The 15,975-nt window shown below is 45.3% G+C and overlaps 1 protein-coding gene and 1 pseudogene across 1 annotated transcript; both read left to right on the forward strand.

The window, feature by feature from the left end:
- Positions 1 to 3,142: 3,142 nt before the first annotated feature.
- Positions 3,143 to 5,476, forward strand: LOC117775360 (intraflagellar transport protein 80 homolog). The gene has a single exon (XM_034608438.1). It carries the CDS (start codon positions 3,143 to 3,145, stop codon positions 5,474 to 5,476), a length of 2,334 nt encoding a protein of 777 aa, XP_034464329.1.
- A 489-nt stretch (positions 5,477 to 5,965) lies between these two features.
- Positions 5,966 to 15,658, forward strand: LOC117775649 (annotated as a pseudogene).
- The last annotated feature ends 317 nt before the right edge of the window (positions 15,659 to 15,975 follow it).

Below are 15,975 nucleotides of genomic sequence, written 5' to 3' on the forward strand. Positions count from 1 at the left end.
TAGTTTTTGGAGGTTTTGTGTCTCTGTTGGAAACCTTTTGTTTTGTCAAAGTGTGGACTGCTGGTAGGCTGAGCTGTCTACTACAGGTTCAGCCATTAGACAGTGATGTCCTCTTTGTGGACAGTTATAACCTTTAGCCTCTGGATAGAGAAAGACTACTGGGAGAGAAGGTGTTACTGTGACATCTCTTATGTACTTATCTTCTTGCTCCGTAGTGCACCAGGCCCTCCCGCTTCATTCTCTTCCTCATTTTGTGCTGTTCTGTGAAGAGACTTTCTATGTTCCAATTTTACTATTATTATTTTTATTTTTATTTAAGTTTACTCCGTAAACTACATCATAATTTAGCTGCATGAATCTCCAGACAAATTATTGTCATACAGCACGTGAACATCGGCTTTTAATTTATTGTCTCAACTTAAAATCTGAATTTCCAATATTAATAAAAAACATGTTAAAATATTTCAAAGGATCAGGAGTTATGATTCATGTAGGTAGAAAAATAAGATATTATATAAAGATTATATTTGGTGGATTCAGTGGTTTAATTGGTTTATTCAGCTCAGTGTGATGATAAGTAAAAAATTAATTGCCTGTCATTTTCAATACATACCACAAGATGGCAGCAGTACTATAAAGAAAAGAAAATTGCAAACCCCTCTCTGCCCTCACAATGACATAATCCCTCTGCTGAGGAACAACAGACTATTCTATCTGAAATCAAATAAGATGGAGAAGATGGAGAGAACAGAGGTGGCTCACAGAAAATACACAAAACACAGACAATACTAATGGTTATTATGTTTAATAATTTCATTGGATTTTATTCTAAGTGTCACACAGTGGCTCCTATAATCAATTTATCTGGTAAAATGTGTATAATTCAATAATGGTTCTTTCTCAACCCCCATTCACTTCTCATAGTAGGTGATAATTTATTATAATGCAGATTGTAACTATAGAAATGCCGCCACCTCCCACACAAATTTTTGTGTAGTGTGTGTAGTGCTGTTCCTGGATTGATTTAAAGTTTTTCTCTACATTATCCATCGGCTGTAATTGAGTGGTAAATGTTAGCAGTATACTGAAGCAATTACTTAAAGGGGTAGTTCACTGAAAAATGGAAATTCGTATCATGACGCCGTTTAGAGTTGAATTTGAATGTCTCTGGACACTTGTATGACACCACAGTAGCATGGAGGCATTTTATGTTTTTTTCTGTTGTTTTTTAACATTTGAAGAAGTGGTCCACATTTACTTCAATTGTATTGGATTTGGCTGCAATGCTGTTTACCCTTGAAACTCCAAAAGTGTTTTGTGGACTCAAACACTTCACCGACCCCTCCATCGGCATAGTGGTGAGTAGATAACGAGTGAATTTTAATTTTTCTGTGAACTATCCCTATAAAGGTCCAGTGTGTAAGATTTAGGTAAAGAGATCTAATGGCAGAAATTGAATATAAAATAATTCTATATGTGTGTTTCATATAAATTGTAAGAATTGTTGTTTTCTTTAATGGCCCTTTATATTTAAGTACTTTATATGGAGTGGGACCTCTCCTCGGAGGCCGCCATGTTTTTTACAGTATAACCCAGACTGGACAAACTAAAGACCTTTTGAGTTTAATCACAACTGAAGGCTTCCACAGGTACTCTTCCATGTTTGGAAAGGGAGGGTGAGGTGTATTCAGCTGCAACATGCAACTTCACCACTAGATGTCACTAAATTTTACACACTTTAACCGCATCTTGTCATCATAGAGGAAATCAGTGCTGCTCTCTCTGCACTGTAATTTGTCACACCTATTGTGTGCCTTTATTTGTGCTTGCAATGCTTGACACATCAGAAGTTGAGGCTGGTCCCCATTTACAGAGGAACAATTTTATATTTGCCGAATGGCTTCTTGGGTGGTGTTATCCACAGTATGGATACCAGAGGAGTATCTGTTATTATTGTATTATTATTTTCCTGACAACAACGAGCCTTACAGAGTACAAATGTGATATTCCTGGTCTCTCGCTTCTCTCCCTCTTTTCCACCTACCTCTCCTCTCTTCCCCATTTTTTTCCGCTCATCCCAACCCGGTCGAGGCAGATGACCGCCCACATTGAGTCTGGTTCTAGAAGTTTCTTCCAGTTATTGAGGGAGATTTTTCTCTCCACAGTCGACAAAGTCCTGCTCATTGTGGGAACTGTTGGGTTTCTCTAAAAATGTAAAGGTCTTGGCCTTATTATGTTATGATTTGGCGCTTAAAATTGAACTGAACTGAACACCTTTTATTATAATTCATTCTTCTTTTTGCCATGGATTTTTTGGGAACCATTTTGTAACCTTGTTTAGATAAGTGTTATGGAGGAAATGATCCTTTAAACCCTAACCCCTAAACTGAACAAAACTCAACTCAATAACATGACCACAATTAACATTACATGGCTACACTCATATAGCCCATCCTCACTAACCATGCCAACTTGTCCCAAAGCTTAAATATGGCAGTGTGATTGATGGCGTGTTCTCACCCACTTTGTCAAAAAGGAGCAGGGAATCTTCACTGATTGATGGTTTTGGTCCCATGCATTGTTTTTTGTGTGTTGGTTTTGATGATATAAATAACTGTCATTAACTGATGTGTGAATGTTAACAGCAATACTGTAGTAATCCATTATTTATTATTGACAATTGCTTTAATGTACGTTTTTCAATCACTAACTGCCTAAAGATTATTGAACTGATTTGAATCTTTAAAATGTTGATACTTTTTTAAATAGTAAGCTTTTTCTGCAATTTATGGAATTAATGATTCAGTCAATGGGAGGCTTCTACAGTGGCGACATCACGCAATGTGACATCACATTCTTACGAGCTTTATGTGACATCATCACATTCCTCTGATGTTTCCACTGATGCCACATTCCTTTGATATATGGGATCAATGGAATGTTCAGTTTATTAACATTTTGCAGTAATGCGCCTTGATTTTGGTGGATCCATGGCAATAAACCAAATAAATAAGAAGAGGTACTCAGCAAAGCATTTCAGCAAATCAGTATTTTCAGCAAAATTCATGCAGAGGCATGACATTTATAGTATATTACTGTACTATTTTCAATGTTGTTGAGGTCACAAGAGTAAACCTCCACCATGAGATTGAGAACATCGCTGTTAAAGGAATCCAACCATAAAGAACTAGTGAGTTGTGTTGGCTGGACCACAGCAGATGAACTGTTCTCATGCAGTGCGGACCACCAGATCCTCAAATGGAACCTTTTGACCAGTATGAGCTGTTTGGTTGTCAAATTGCCAAATGACATTTACCCCACTGATCTACACTGGTTACCCAAAACTGTTGGTGGCTTGAGACAGACCCAGGCTGAGATCTTTGTCCTTACCAGCACTGATGGAAAGTTCCACCTAGTCTCCAAGATAGGACACATCGAGCAGAGTGTTGAAGCACACAGAGGAGCTGTTTTGGCTGGAAGATGGAACTATGATGGGTCTGCTCTCGTCACAGCTGGAGAAGATGGGCAGATCAAAATGTGGTCAAAAAGTGGTATGCCTTGCTCAACACTAGCCAGCCAAGGGTCTGCTGTGTATTCTGTCACCTGGAGTCCAGACTCCAAACGAATTCTCTACACATCAAGGGGATGGTTATTCATTAAGCCTCTGCAACCCAGCGAAAAAGTCATACAGTGGAAGGCTCATAATGGGATTGTCCTGAAGGTGGACTGGAATTCAGCTAATGACCTTATACTATCAGGTGGAGAAGACTCTAAATATAAGGTATGGGACAGCTTTGGCCATCTGCTTTATTCCTCGTCAGCGCATGACTACCCAATCTCCTCTCTGTCCTGGGCACCAAATGGAGAAGTGTTTGCCGTGGGCTCCTTCAATTCCCTGTGGCTCTGCGAAAAGAGTGGATTGTCCTATGCGATGGAGAAACCCAACACGGGCAGTGTCATCAATTTGGCCTGGTCTGCAGATGGCACCCAGTTGGCCGGGGCTTGTGGTAATGGGCATGTCATGCTTGGCCATGTGGTGGAGCAGCACTGGGAGTTGAAGAACTGTGTGGTCACTCTTACCAAGAAGGGCACCATGCAGGTGAGGAACGTGATGAACGATGCAGTGCACGCATTGGAGTTTAGAGGTCGAGTCATCAAAGCCTCACTGGCATATGGTCACCTGGTTGTCGCCACATCCCTCCAGTGCTATGTTTACAATTCAAGTAACTGGAATACTCCACTCATCTTCGACTTGAAGGAGGGAAAAGTGAGACTCATCCGGCAAGCAGAGAAACACTTTCTGCTTGTGGAAGGAGCAGGGTTGTATGTGTTCTCCTATGAGGGTCAACTGATATCTTCCCCTAAATTTCCTGGTATGAGAGCTGACAGCCTAAATGCTCAGGGTGTCTCGCTGAGTAACGACACAATTGCCATCCGGGACCAGAGTGATGAAAAAGTCATCATTCTCTTTAATGCCCTGAGCGGGAAAGCCCTTGGCAACAAGAAGCCCTTGACCCACACGCTGAAGGTGGTGGAGATCGCTCTGGACCAGTGTGGCCCATCCACAAAGAGGAAGATTGCCTTCATAGACAAGAACTTTGACCTTTATCTGACTTCCTTTTGTCATCTTGGACTAAAGTACAAAATCTGCAAAATTGGCAGCATGGTTCACAGTATGGCATGGAATGATAACGCTAACATCCTGTGTGGAATCCAAGACAATCAGTTCACAGTGTGGTACTACCCGAGTGTTGTATTCACTGACAAGGACCTGCTGCCAAAAACACTGCACACGAAGGACAGCAGTGAGTTCAGCCGATGCCCCCACATTCTGAGCTATGTTGGAACCAAGGTAACGTTACGCCAAGGAGACGGTTCACTCTTGCACAGTGCCGTACCTCCATACCCAGCCTTGCTTCAAGAATACATTGCATCTTCACGCTGGGAGGATGCACTGCGCCTCTGCCGCTTTGCCAAGGACAAAACCTTGTGGGCATGTCTGGCTGGTATGTCCTTGGAAAACTGGGAGCTGAACACAGCAGAAATTGCATTTGCTGCCATTGGAGAGTTACCAAGGGTGCAGTACATTCAATTTATAAAGAACCAGCCATCTAAGGAGTCATCCTTGGCGCACATGCTGTTGTTCAGTGGTCATATCCAGGAGGCTGAGGCAACTCTGTTACAAGCTGGACTCATCTACCAGGCCATACAAGTCAACATTAACCTTTTCAACTGGGGGAGGGCCATGGAGTTGGCTCTCAAACATAAGACCCATGTAGACACTGTGATGGCCTGTAGGGAGAAGTTCCTTCAGAAATTTGGAGAGAAGGAGACAAATGTGGAATTCCTGCAGTATGCTGGAAAGATTGCGATAAACTGGAATACAATCCAGACGAAGATAGAGATGGAGTTGTCCAAAGAAAGACAAACAGCTGCAAATACCTCTGATAGGATTGTTATGGCCACTCAACATTAATGTTGATGTTATAATCTCTGTTTATGTCTCTCTCTCTCTCTCTCTCTCTCTCTCTCTCTCTCTCTGTATATATGTCAAGTGCCTTCGGGTGTATATTGTTATCTAGCAAGATAGAAATAAAAATGTATTGAATATATGACATTTTTACAAGTTTTTGTTAAAAATCAGTATCAGTGATATGCTGATGTAAGCATATTGTATCACTTCCGATTTGGTGTTGTGTCGTATTAACTTCAGCTCTACTTCATCCCTCTTAATTTAGCTAAATTCTCCTCCACTACAGCTAATATATATATATGTCGCCTCCCTAGTGGCAGCCTGTTGCAGCAGCTCCCGCTCATTCTTGGCACTTTTTTTCCCTTACTTTGTCTTTTTCAGTTCTTTTTTACTCTCTTTCGTGTGTTTTTGTTCTACTAACTTTTGTGCACTATGGACACCAAGTGCATCACGTTTGCAGTGTTCTTTCTTCTGTTTTTTACACTGTCAACCATGTCCGGAGATCCTTTGTGGAGCCATGGTCCTATTGTTTATAGTAGGGATAAGCTGTTAGCGCTCTGCAACACAGCGGTGCTGCCCGAGGAGAGATCCGACGAGAAGGACACAGGGGAATCATGCCGGGGCCCAGCATCACGCAAGGAGGAGACGCTACAGACCTGTGCTCCCGTCCATCATCATGGGGAAAGTAAGATCTCTACCCAATAAGATGGACGAGTTAGTGGGGTTGAGAGGGACTACTGGCGGTGTAGCATCATGCTGTTGACGGAGACATGGCTAATCACAACAACACTGGACACAGTCGCCGCACTGGACGGATTCCAGCTGATATGGGCGAACAGGACAGCGGAGAGCGTTAAGAAGAAAGGAAGAGGGCTAGCAGTGTTTGTAAATGATAGATGGTGTAACTCTGGGCACATCACTATTAAAGAACAGTACTGCTGTCGGGACATTGAACTGTTAGCTGTTAGCATTAGACCACACTACGTACCGTGGGAATTCTCGCATGTTATCGCGATAGCTGCGTATATATGATTTGATTTCTCCAGTGCTTTCAACACCATTAACCGGCACTTCTGAGGGACAAACTCGAGCATGCTGGAGTGGACCTGCACCTCACATCCTGGATATTGGACAACCTGACCAACAGACCACAGTATATGAGGACCCGGGATTGTGTGTCGGACACGGCTCTCTAAAGTACGGGGGCACCCGCAGGGTCCTGGCTCTGTTCCTCTTCACCCTCTACACTGCAGACTTCACCTACCACTCACTGATGTACGTTCCGGACCTTATGCAGGTCATTCACAGTGGCAACCGTGTAAACTGCTCCGCCACCGGAGGGGGCCTTCACAACCTGTTAGACCACCGAGTTCCAGAGGTCATGGATTTTATGTCGACCTCTAGCACCGTGGTGCCTTAGGTACATCAATTGGTCCACTGGAAAAGGTGCATCTCGGACCTGCTGATCATGCCAGTCTTTCCTTTTGCTAGCAGCAGTCGACAACCGCTCATGAGCACCCTCAAAAGCAACTCTGAGTCAAGTTTGGTGTTCAACCACCCAGTCCTGTACCTCGCGGGGTACTGGATCCTGGACTTGACCCAGAAGAAAGTCCACAGGAAGCCGAGGTTCCTGTCCAAACATTAGAAAGAAGGGCGACTCACCAGTGCCCTGATGAGGTGTGGTATTGTACAGAACAGCACCTAGGGCAAACAGGATGCCCAGTCCAGTTTCCATGATACTGGCATGGTACGAAGGTATGGTATGGTATATGAAGTAGTACGGGATTTTGCAACACCGTACAAAGAGCAGAGCTGGTGAATCAAAGAACTCTCAAAGTTCATTCCTTAGTCCGAATGAAGGCGGCCCGGGACACCAAACTTATATGTAATGGGGTTAATCCTTAATAAAAGCTTTAGCTGAAACAGGATTATTATAGCAGTGTTACTTTCCCAGTTATGTGAATATGTCATTGTAGATATAAAATCACAGCTCTAATTTACCTGACAGAACGGCGATGCCTATAGGACGTGGGGAGTCCGCAAAGTTTATTTAGGGACACCGTAGTAGCTCTCTCCCTCTTTCTCTCTCTCCACTGCCGGTCCTGTAAGGAAGTGTAGCGGGGGCGCAGCAGGTGTGGACGCCAATTGTTTGTTGCGGTAAGCTTTATTAACTAAAAGTCGCTTGTAATGGCAGATTTTGCATTTGTGTAATGTTTAATAGAAGAACAGATATGTATTTAGAAGAAGTAGATAACAAATGTGTTTCTGTGACTTACAAAAGTTGCAGAGGGGACTATAAGTGTTTATGACCCCCACATGTGTGTCTTAGCAAATGCTTCACTGCAGGGGTGTTACTTAGTGTGTCTGATAGAGATGGGTGAGGGGAACTCTGCATTGTATACAGGACTGGGGTCTTTTGATGTTGTAAATCTAGATAGGGGATCTCGGAGACAGATTGTCTCATACCAGAAGTCACCAGGGACGGAGATCTGAGACAGGAACTCTGCCCAACCTGGTCAGACATCAAGAGACTGAAGAATACCTTTTGGCTCCTCGCAGGGAGGGGCTTCTGATTGTATAAGTGAAGTGATTCTCCTGTGCTCTGTGCTCATTCTATACATGTTACACTAGGTAGCTGTGTGGGGTGAGCCCACCTGCAGGTGTTTTAATTGAACTTTCCGAGAGACAATGTTATGTGTGTATTATTATACAATAGAGTATCATTATTAAACAGAAACTGCCACCACACGCTTTAAAGTAAATGGAGATCACGCTGAAAACGTTGCGTGAACATGAAGCGCATTTCTGTTCATAGAGCCCAGAGTACAGCTGGGTGTGTGTGTGTGTGCCTGTTTGTGTGTGTGTGTGTGAGACGGTATCAGTGTCGCCATACTGTAATCTCCGCCAGTCAGCGTGTACACACAAACTAGTGGGAACGATACTTGTAAGTGATGCGCCGGACATGTATCCAGAGTCTATACTATTATGTCTGTGACATTGAGTGTAATTCTCCTTTCCTGCTTTAGTACTTGTCGTCAAGACAATAAGGACGGCGTGGGTCTCTGCTTTATTGTAATGAATTGAAGGTATGGCATAATGATGTGTTTGATGTTTGTTAATGTTTTGAAACATTTTGATAACCTTTTTTAATAATTGTGTGACCTAATACGACATGTCTGTTTCATAGGGCTGCCTTCAGGCAGGATATTCACGGTCATTGTTTTTTTCCCACATTAAGATTTCATTTAGATTATTTGGCCTTGTTTAGAATTAGTTTTCTTTCTGATTACTTTGTTTGATTTTTGGTTTCTTTTTACATTTTATTTTGTTCTTTGTTCTATGGGCAACGTGCAATATGGTTGACGGTACTGTGCAATCCTGGTGTAATGGCTTGAATATTGGCTCCGTAGACTAGAGACCCTCTTCTGTTATTTCATTGTATAATATCGCTTGCAGTGATAATCCACTGGTGCAATCACACCAGTGTTAGGATTCTTAAAGTTTTACGCATGATAATTTAGCTTTGTTAAATTGGGTCTTGAGCCTTTAACTTCTCTCTTTTTAATCTATTATTTATATCAAGTACATGCCAGTACTCCATACTTTGCACATGATCCTGTGCTGTTTGATCAGTCTTTTTAAATCATGTGTCAGACTTGAATAAATTGTCTATTTCTGGAATCATCAGCCTCCCATCCTGTTTATTCTGAATATATGCGGTGAACCCGATTGGCATTCAACTGTCACCCCAAACTTTTGACCACTACATATAGAACCACTCAGAGATCAAGACCTGGGCCACAGTGGAGGCCCGTTGATCTTGTGTAGGGACAGCTATAGTGAATTTACTGAACACGTCCGTCATTACCAGGACATTTCGAACCTGTTACGGGAAGGTTCCAGCAGTGTGAAATCAATGGCCAAGATCTCATTGGGTCGGGAGGCAAGTAAGTGGCCCATAAAGCTATGTGGCATGTGCCCCGAGTCCTTAGCGACCTGGCAGTGCTAACACTGTTGGACCCAGTTCTTTATGTCCGAAGACATTCCTGGCTAATAGCAGCGCTGCCGGACCAATTCGGTGGTCCGCTCGATGCCCTGGTGGCCATGCTCTTGGTGTAGCTGGTTCAAAGCCTCCTGCCTTCTCCCCCATCTGAACGGAAGACCCGGATGGAGAAGAACCCTGTCTTTCTCCAATAGGCGGTCCCATTGGTGCAAAATTGCCATGACTGGCTTGGAAAGCTGTCGCCTTTTGGCCAAGGTAGGCGGAGCTTTCCATCGCCAAAACACAAACACATCTTTGAGGAAGGGATCATCCTCCTGCAAGGAACGGAGATCGGATGCAGAGTGAGATGGAAGAACGGACCCCAGAGACTGAGTTGCAGACATCACCGGATCTGGGTGTTGTTCATGCTGAAGGCCTAGGGGCACCAAGTGCCAGCCGACAATGAGCAACTTAATGGGACCCAGTTACATACTGCTGTGGATGCGCATCAGCGTTCCTGTTGCTACGGCCAAAGCGGTACTTGATGTTGAAGTCAAAGTCAGCCAGTTGGGCAGCCCATCGGTTCTCTGTGGCCCCCAGTTTAGCAGACTGCAGGTAGCTCAACGGGTTGTTGTCGGTATAGAAAAGGCACTTCTGCCCCAACAAATATTCTCCGGAACTTCACCGTCATGGCCCACTTGAGTGCAAGGAATTCCAGCTTCATGGAACTACAGTTAGACATGTTGCGCTCAGTGGGCCGAAGGCCTTTGCTGGCCTAGGCCACCGGTCTCATGCCACTGTCCGTCTCCCTGAGAGGACAGCCCCAAGGCCACTATGGCTTGCGGCGATTTCCAAAATGAAAGGCCGCGAAAAGTCAGCGTAAGTCAGGACCGGGGACGAGAGCAAATTTGACTTCAAGGTTTCAGCTTTAAGAAATTAAAAGGTTTTTACAAAATATCTGAACATAACACATCATTACAAAGCCACTCGGGGTTCCCTGGTGGTGAAAGTGCACACAGATTACTGAAACTACATCCAAACAGAGTGCAATTAAAATTCACTTAACTGCAATAGTTATCAATGTGTAAATCTCCAACAGTGCTTGTCGGTAAAATTGGAAATGATAAAGAAATTGTATTAATTAGTTCAGTATTAGACAATAAAATAACAGAACTGCAATGTAATTCCGGGCAATATCACAGGTCTACAAAAAAGCGTCTGTTTTTTGCCCGACAGGCTCAGTCACACTTCAGAAGTTACACTTCTGTTCGCTGCAGTGCTCCTGCTCAATACTGGACTAATCTCAATCCTTTTTGTCCCCATCAGTGACTTAAACACAAAAACATGTTTACAACAGTGTCCAAGTTGAAACAAATAAGTTTAAAAAATACTTTGAACATCTTTTTTCAAATATAGAATACAAAAACTGTAATTATACTACAACAGACCAATGAATGACCAAAAATGCATAAACTACTGGTGAACAAGGGTCTTTTACAACAGTTACACCTTCTGGAAGTTTTCTGTAGTTTCTTAAAGTTTTTTTGAAGGTTTCAGCTCCGGTGGTGCACAGCATGCTGGTGAAGCCTGGTGTCGAGCTGCCCTGGACATCCAGCCTGGCTCCATTGATTAGAGGCTCTTCCAGTAGCCAGTGCAGATAGTTTTTAGGTTCCAGTTTTCTGGAAGATGGTGAAAGGAGAACTTGTCTTGTGTCTTATGCAGAATGTTATATTGTAGACTGATGCATCAAGGAGACCAGAAGGTGAAACAATATACAAATGCTAACAGAGTAACATGAGCGATTGTCACCCCCAAGTCTGAAGATGTCTCCCACAGCATCCCCATATATCTTCCTCTACTTCCGTCACCCATTACAACAGCACATCCATGAATGGCTAGAATAACTGTCACTCTCTATGTTAGACCCATCTGGCGAATTTCCGCTCTCTGGCCAACAAGACGGATGAACTGCTGCTCCTCAACAGAGAACACACGGACTTTAGCAGATCCGCTGCCCTGTGCTTCACTGAAACCTGGCTTGGTGAGCACATCCCGGACAGTGCACTACATCTGACGGGCTTCCAACTCCTCCGAGCGGACCGCGTAATGGCGCTATCGGGAAAAGCGAAGGGAGTCGGAATATGCTTCTACATTAACGAAGGTTGGTGTAAAGATGTCACAGTGTTGAAGAAATCATGCAGCCCTCACCTATAAACCCTCTTCTTAAACAGCAAACAATTTAATTCACTGTGGGAGATTTTCTAGATTAACCTGGAGAGGTTGTGAGCTATCTTCAGTTCACTGGGAATGAGCAGAGGATTCAGGGAGAGCTCACTATTTATTACCTGACGAGGTGTCCGGCCTCCCTCCAGGGGGGGCCGTGGGGTCTGTTGGCTCTCAGCCAATGGAAGGTCCGAGTTTGACCTCGGGCGGCGGTCAGAAACATGCTACCCCCACCCCAGGCATTCTGGGGGCTTTGCCTTGGGCCTGCCATAAAACTCTAGACAGGCTCCTCAAACCCCATGCAGGCCTCACAGCCGGAAACTCGAGTCAGGCTCTGAAAAGCCCACATAGGCCTCACTTATTCCTTTGTCTGGAGGTGATGCCCAACACTGGCATCCATGTTGAGCCTCCGCAGCCTGCGGAGGAAGAAGAGCCGCTGTCTGGCCGTCTTCCTGATGGAGTCTGTGTGGTTGGTCCGATCAGCTCTTTTGTTTTGCTGACGTTGAGATGGAGGTTGTTGTCCTGGCACCAAGATGTCAGGGCTCTGACCTCCTCTCTGTAGGCCTTCTCATCGTCGCCAGTGATCAGGCCTATGGCGGTCGTGTCATCAGCAAACTTAATGATGGTGTTGGAGCTGTGGGTGGCCACGCAGTCATGCGTGAACAGGGAGTACAGGAGAGGACTGAGCACGCAGCCCTGGGGGGCACCGGTGTTTAGAGTCAGGGTGGAGGATGTGGTGCTGCCTATCCGCACTGCCTGTGGTCTGCCCATCAGGAAGTTCAGAATCCAGTCATGGAGGGCGATGTTGAGCCCAAGGTCTCTGAGCTTGGTGACGAGCTTCAGGGGCACGATGGTATTGAATGCTGAACTGTAGTCAATGAACAGCATTCTCACATATGTGTCCCTCTGGTCCAGGTGGGAGAGGGCAGTGTGAAGGGTGAGGGAGATGGCATCTGCAGTCGACCTATTTGGCCTGTAGGCAAACTGAAGAGGGTCCAGAGAGTCAGGGAGGGAGGAGGTGATGAAGGGTTTGACTAGCCGCTCAAAACACTTCATGATGGTGGAAGTGAGTGCTACTGGGCCAACCTCCTCCCTTGCTCTTCCCCGAGTTTGTTGTCCGGTCCTGGCGGTGAATGGAGACCCCCTCGGGAACAATGGCGGAGTCCGGGATCGAGGGGTCGAGCCAAGTCTCCGTGAAAACCATCACGTTACAAAACTTAATGTCCCGTTGAAAAGCCATCCTGCTCCGAAGTTCGTCCAGCTTGTTATCCAGAGACTGAACATTAGCCAGAAGAATACTTGGTAGTGGAGGCCTGTTCTCACGTTTCCTCAGCCGGACTAGGACGCCGGCCCGCGACCCTCGTTTCCTTCGTCGCCTCCGTGCTCCAGGTACGACAGGTAAACAGCGCCATGGGTATTCTCCTTTGTTTGCCGATGAGCAGAAGTTGTTCTCTATCATATAGTATGATAGGGCTCGCTTTGTCAGAGTGCACAATGCAAAATAAAGTAGAATAAATAACAAAAAAACAGATAAAAGAGAAAAAAGAGCAGAGCTGTGGGGGAGCTTGAGACACGGCAGCCTTCCTCGGCGCCATCGTAACAACCAATCCAAGTCAAGACTGTGAGGAGATGGACCAATGAGGCAAAGCTGGAGTTACAGGCCTGCTTTGACTGCACTGATTGGAGTGTTTTTGAGGCTGCTGCAACAGTCCTGGATGAGCACACTGACACTGTGACATCGTACATAAGCTTTTGTGAGGACATGTGTGTGCAGACTAAATCCTTCTGCACATACAACAACAATAAACCCTGGTTCACTGCAAAACTCAGGCAGCTTCGTGGCCAAGGAGGAGGCCTACAGAAGCGGGGACAGGATCCTGTACAACCAGGCCAGAAACACACTGACAAAGGAGATGAGAGTAGCAAAGAGGAGCTACACGGAAAAGTTGGAAAGCAGGTTTTCAACCAACAATCTGGCGTCGGTGTGGAGAGGCCTGCAGGACCTCAACAACTACGGGAGACCATCCCCCCACACTGTGGAGAATCACCAACTGGCCGACGACCAGAATGTGTTCTACTGCAGGTTTGATAAGCCCACTCTGACATCAAACAACCACCTCCTCCACCCCCTGCCACCTCCTCACCTCTCTCAACCGACCCCCCACCTGCCTTGAGGATCTGTGAAGAGGATGTGAGTCTGGTCTTTCACAGACAGAAGATTAGGAAGCCACCAGGCCCAGAAGGTGTGTCACCCTCCTGCCTGAAAGTCTGTGCTGACCAGCTGGCCCCAATCTACACGCAGATCTTCAACCGATCACTGGAGCTGTGTGAAGTCCCCTCCTGCTTCAAATGCTCCACCATCATCCCAGTCGCCAAGAAATCCTCCATCACAGGATTTAATGACTACAGGCTCGTCGCCCTGACGTCTGTGGTCATGAAATAATTCGAGAAACTGCCGTGGGCTCCTTCAATTCCCTGTGGCTCTGCGAAAAGAGTGGATTGTCCAATGCGATGGAGAAACCCAACACGGGCAATGTGATCAATTTGGCCTGTTCTACAGACGGCACCCAGTTGGCTGTGGCCTGTGGTAATGGGCATGTCATCCCTGGCCATGTGGTGGAGCAGCACTGGGAGTTGAAGAACTGTGTGGTCACTCTTACCAAGAATCGCACCATGCAGGTGTGGAACGTGATGAAAGCATTGGAGTTTAGAGATTGAGTCATCAAAGCCTCACTGGCATATGGTCACCTGGTTGTCGTCACATCCCTCCTGTGCTATGTTTACAATTAAAGAAACTGGAATACTACCCTCATCTTCGACTTGAAGGAGGGAAAAGTGAGACTCATCCTACAAGCAGAGAAACACTTTCTGCTTGTGGAACGAGCAGGGTTGTACATGTTCTCCTATGAAGGTCAACTGATATCTTCCCCTAAATTACCTGGTATGAGAGCTGACAAAATGCTAAATGCTCAGGGTGTCTCGCTGAGTAAAGCCCTTGGCAACAAGAAGCCCTTGACCCACAAGCTGGAGGTGGTGGAGATCGCTCTGGACCAGTGTAGCCCATCCACGAAGAGGCAGATTGCCTTCTTAGACAAGAACTGTGACCTTTATGTGACTTCCGTTTGTCATCTTGGACTAAAGCACACAATCTGCAAAATTGGCAGCATGGTTCACAGTTTGGCATGGAATGATACTGCTAACATCCTGTGTGGAATCCAAGACAATCAGTTCACAGTGTGGTACTACCCGAGTGTTGTATTCACTGACAAGGACCTGCTGCCAAAAACACTGCACACGAAGGACAGCAGTGAGTTCAGCCTATGCCCCCACATTCTGAGCTATGTTGGAACCAAGGTAACGTTACGCCAAGGAGACGGTTCACTCTTGCACAGTGCCGTACCTCCATACCCAGCCTTGCTTCAAGAATACATTGCATCTTCATGCTGGGAGGATGCACTGCGCCTCTGCCGCTTTGCCACGGACAAAACCTTGTGGGCATGTCTGGCTGGTTTGTCCTTGGAAAACAGGGAGCTGAACACAGCAGAAATTGCCTTTGCTACGATTTGAGAGTTACCAAGTGTGCAGTACATTAAATTTATTAAGAACCCGCCATCTAAGGAGTCATCCTTGGCGCACATGCTGTTGTTCAGTGGTCATATCCAGGAGGCTGAGGCAACTCTGTTACAAGCTGGACTCATCTACCAGGCCATACAAGTCAACATTAACCTTTTCAACTGGGGAGGGCCATGGAGTTGGCTCTCAAACATAAGACCCATGTAGACACTGTGATGGCCTGTAGGGAGAAGTTCCTTCAGAAATTTGGAGAGAAGGAGACAAATGTGAAATTCCTGCTGTTTGCTTGAAAGACTGAGATAAACTGGGAGATAATCGAGGCGATGATAAAGATGGAGTTGTCCAAAGAAAGACAATCAGCGGCCACAGTGTTGTGGCCACTCAACATTAATGGGTCAATGACGTGAAGCCTACATTTTCTGTCCGACTGGATTTTCTGAAATACATAAGAAGATACCATATATATATGTAGTACCTCTGCAGGAAGAGTGGAGTACCTTGCTAGGAGAAGAGTAAGGACTGTTAAAAAAAAATTTATGAAAACTATTCAGAAAAGCCCCATTGAAAGGGTGCCCCGGATGGCATTGGTGGTGCCATAAAGACGGATACATATCTCTATGTTCAATGAGGAAGCAAGCTGCAGACTCCACTGGACTTGTATGAGATGCTAGCCAAAAAAATCTGGGTCAACTATTACTCACCATTGGGTTAGCGAAGAGAGCAT

This window comes from Hippoglossus hippoglossus, chromosome 15, assembly GCF_009819705.1.
Source record: "Hippoglossus hippoglossus isolate fHipHip1 chromosome 15, fHipHip1.pri, whole genome shotgun sequence".
Lineage (NCBI taxonomy): Eukaryota > Metazoa > Chordata > Actinopteri > Pleuronectiformes > Pleuronectidae > Hippoglossus > Hippoglossus hippoglossus.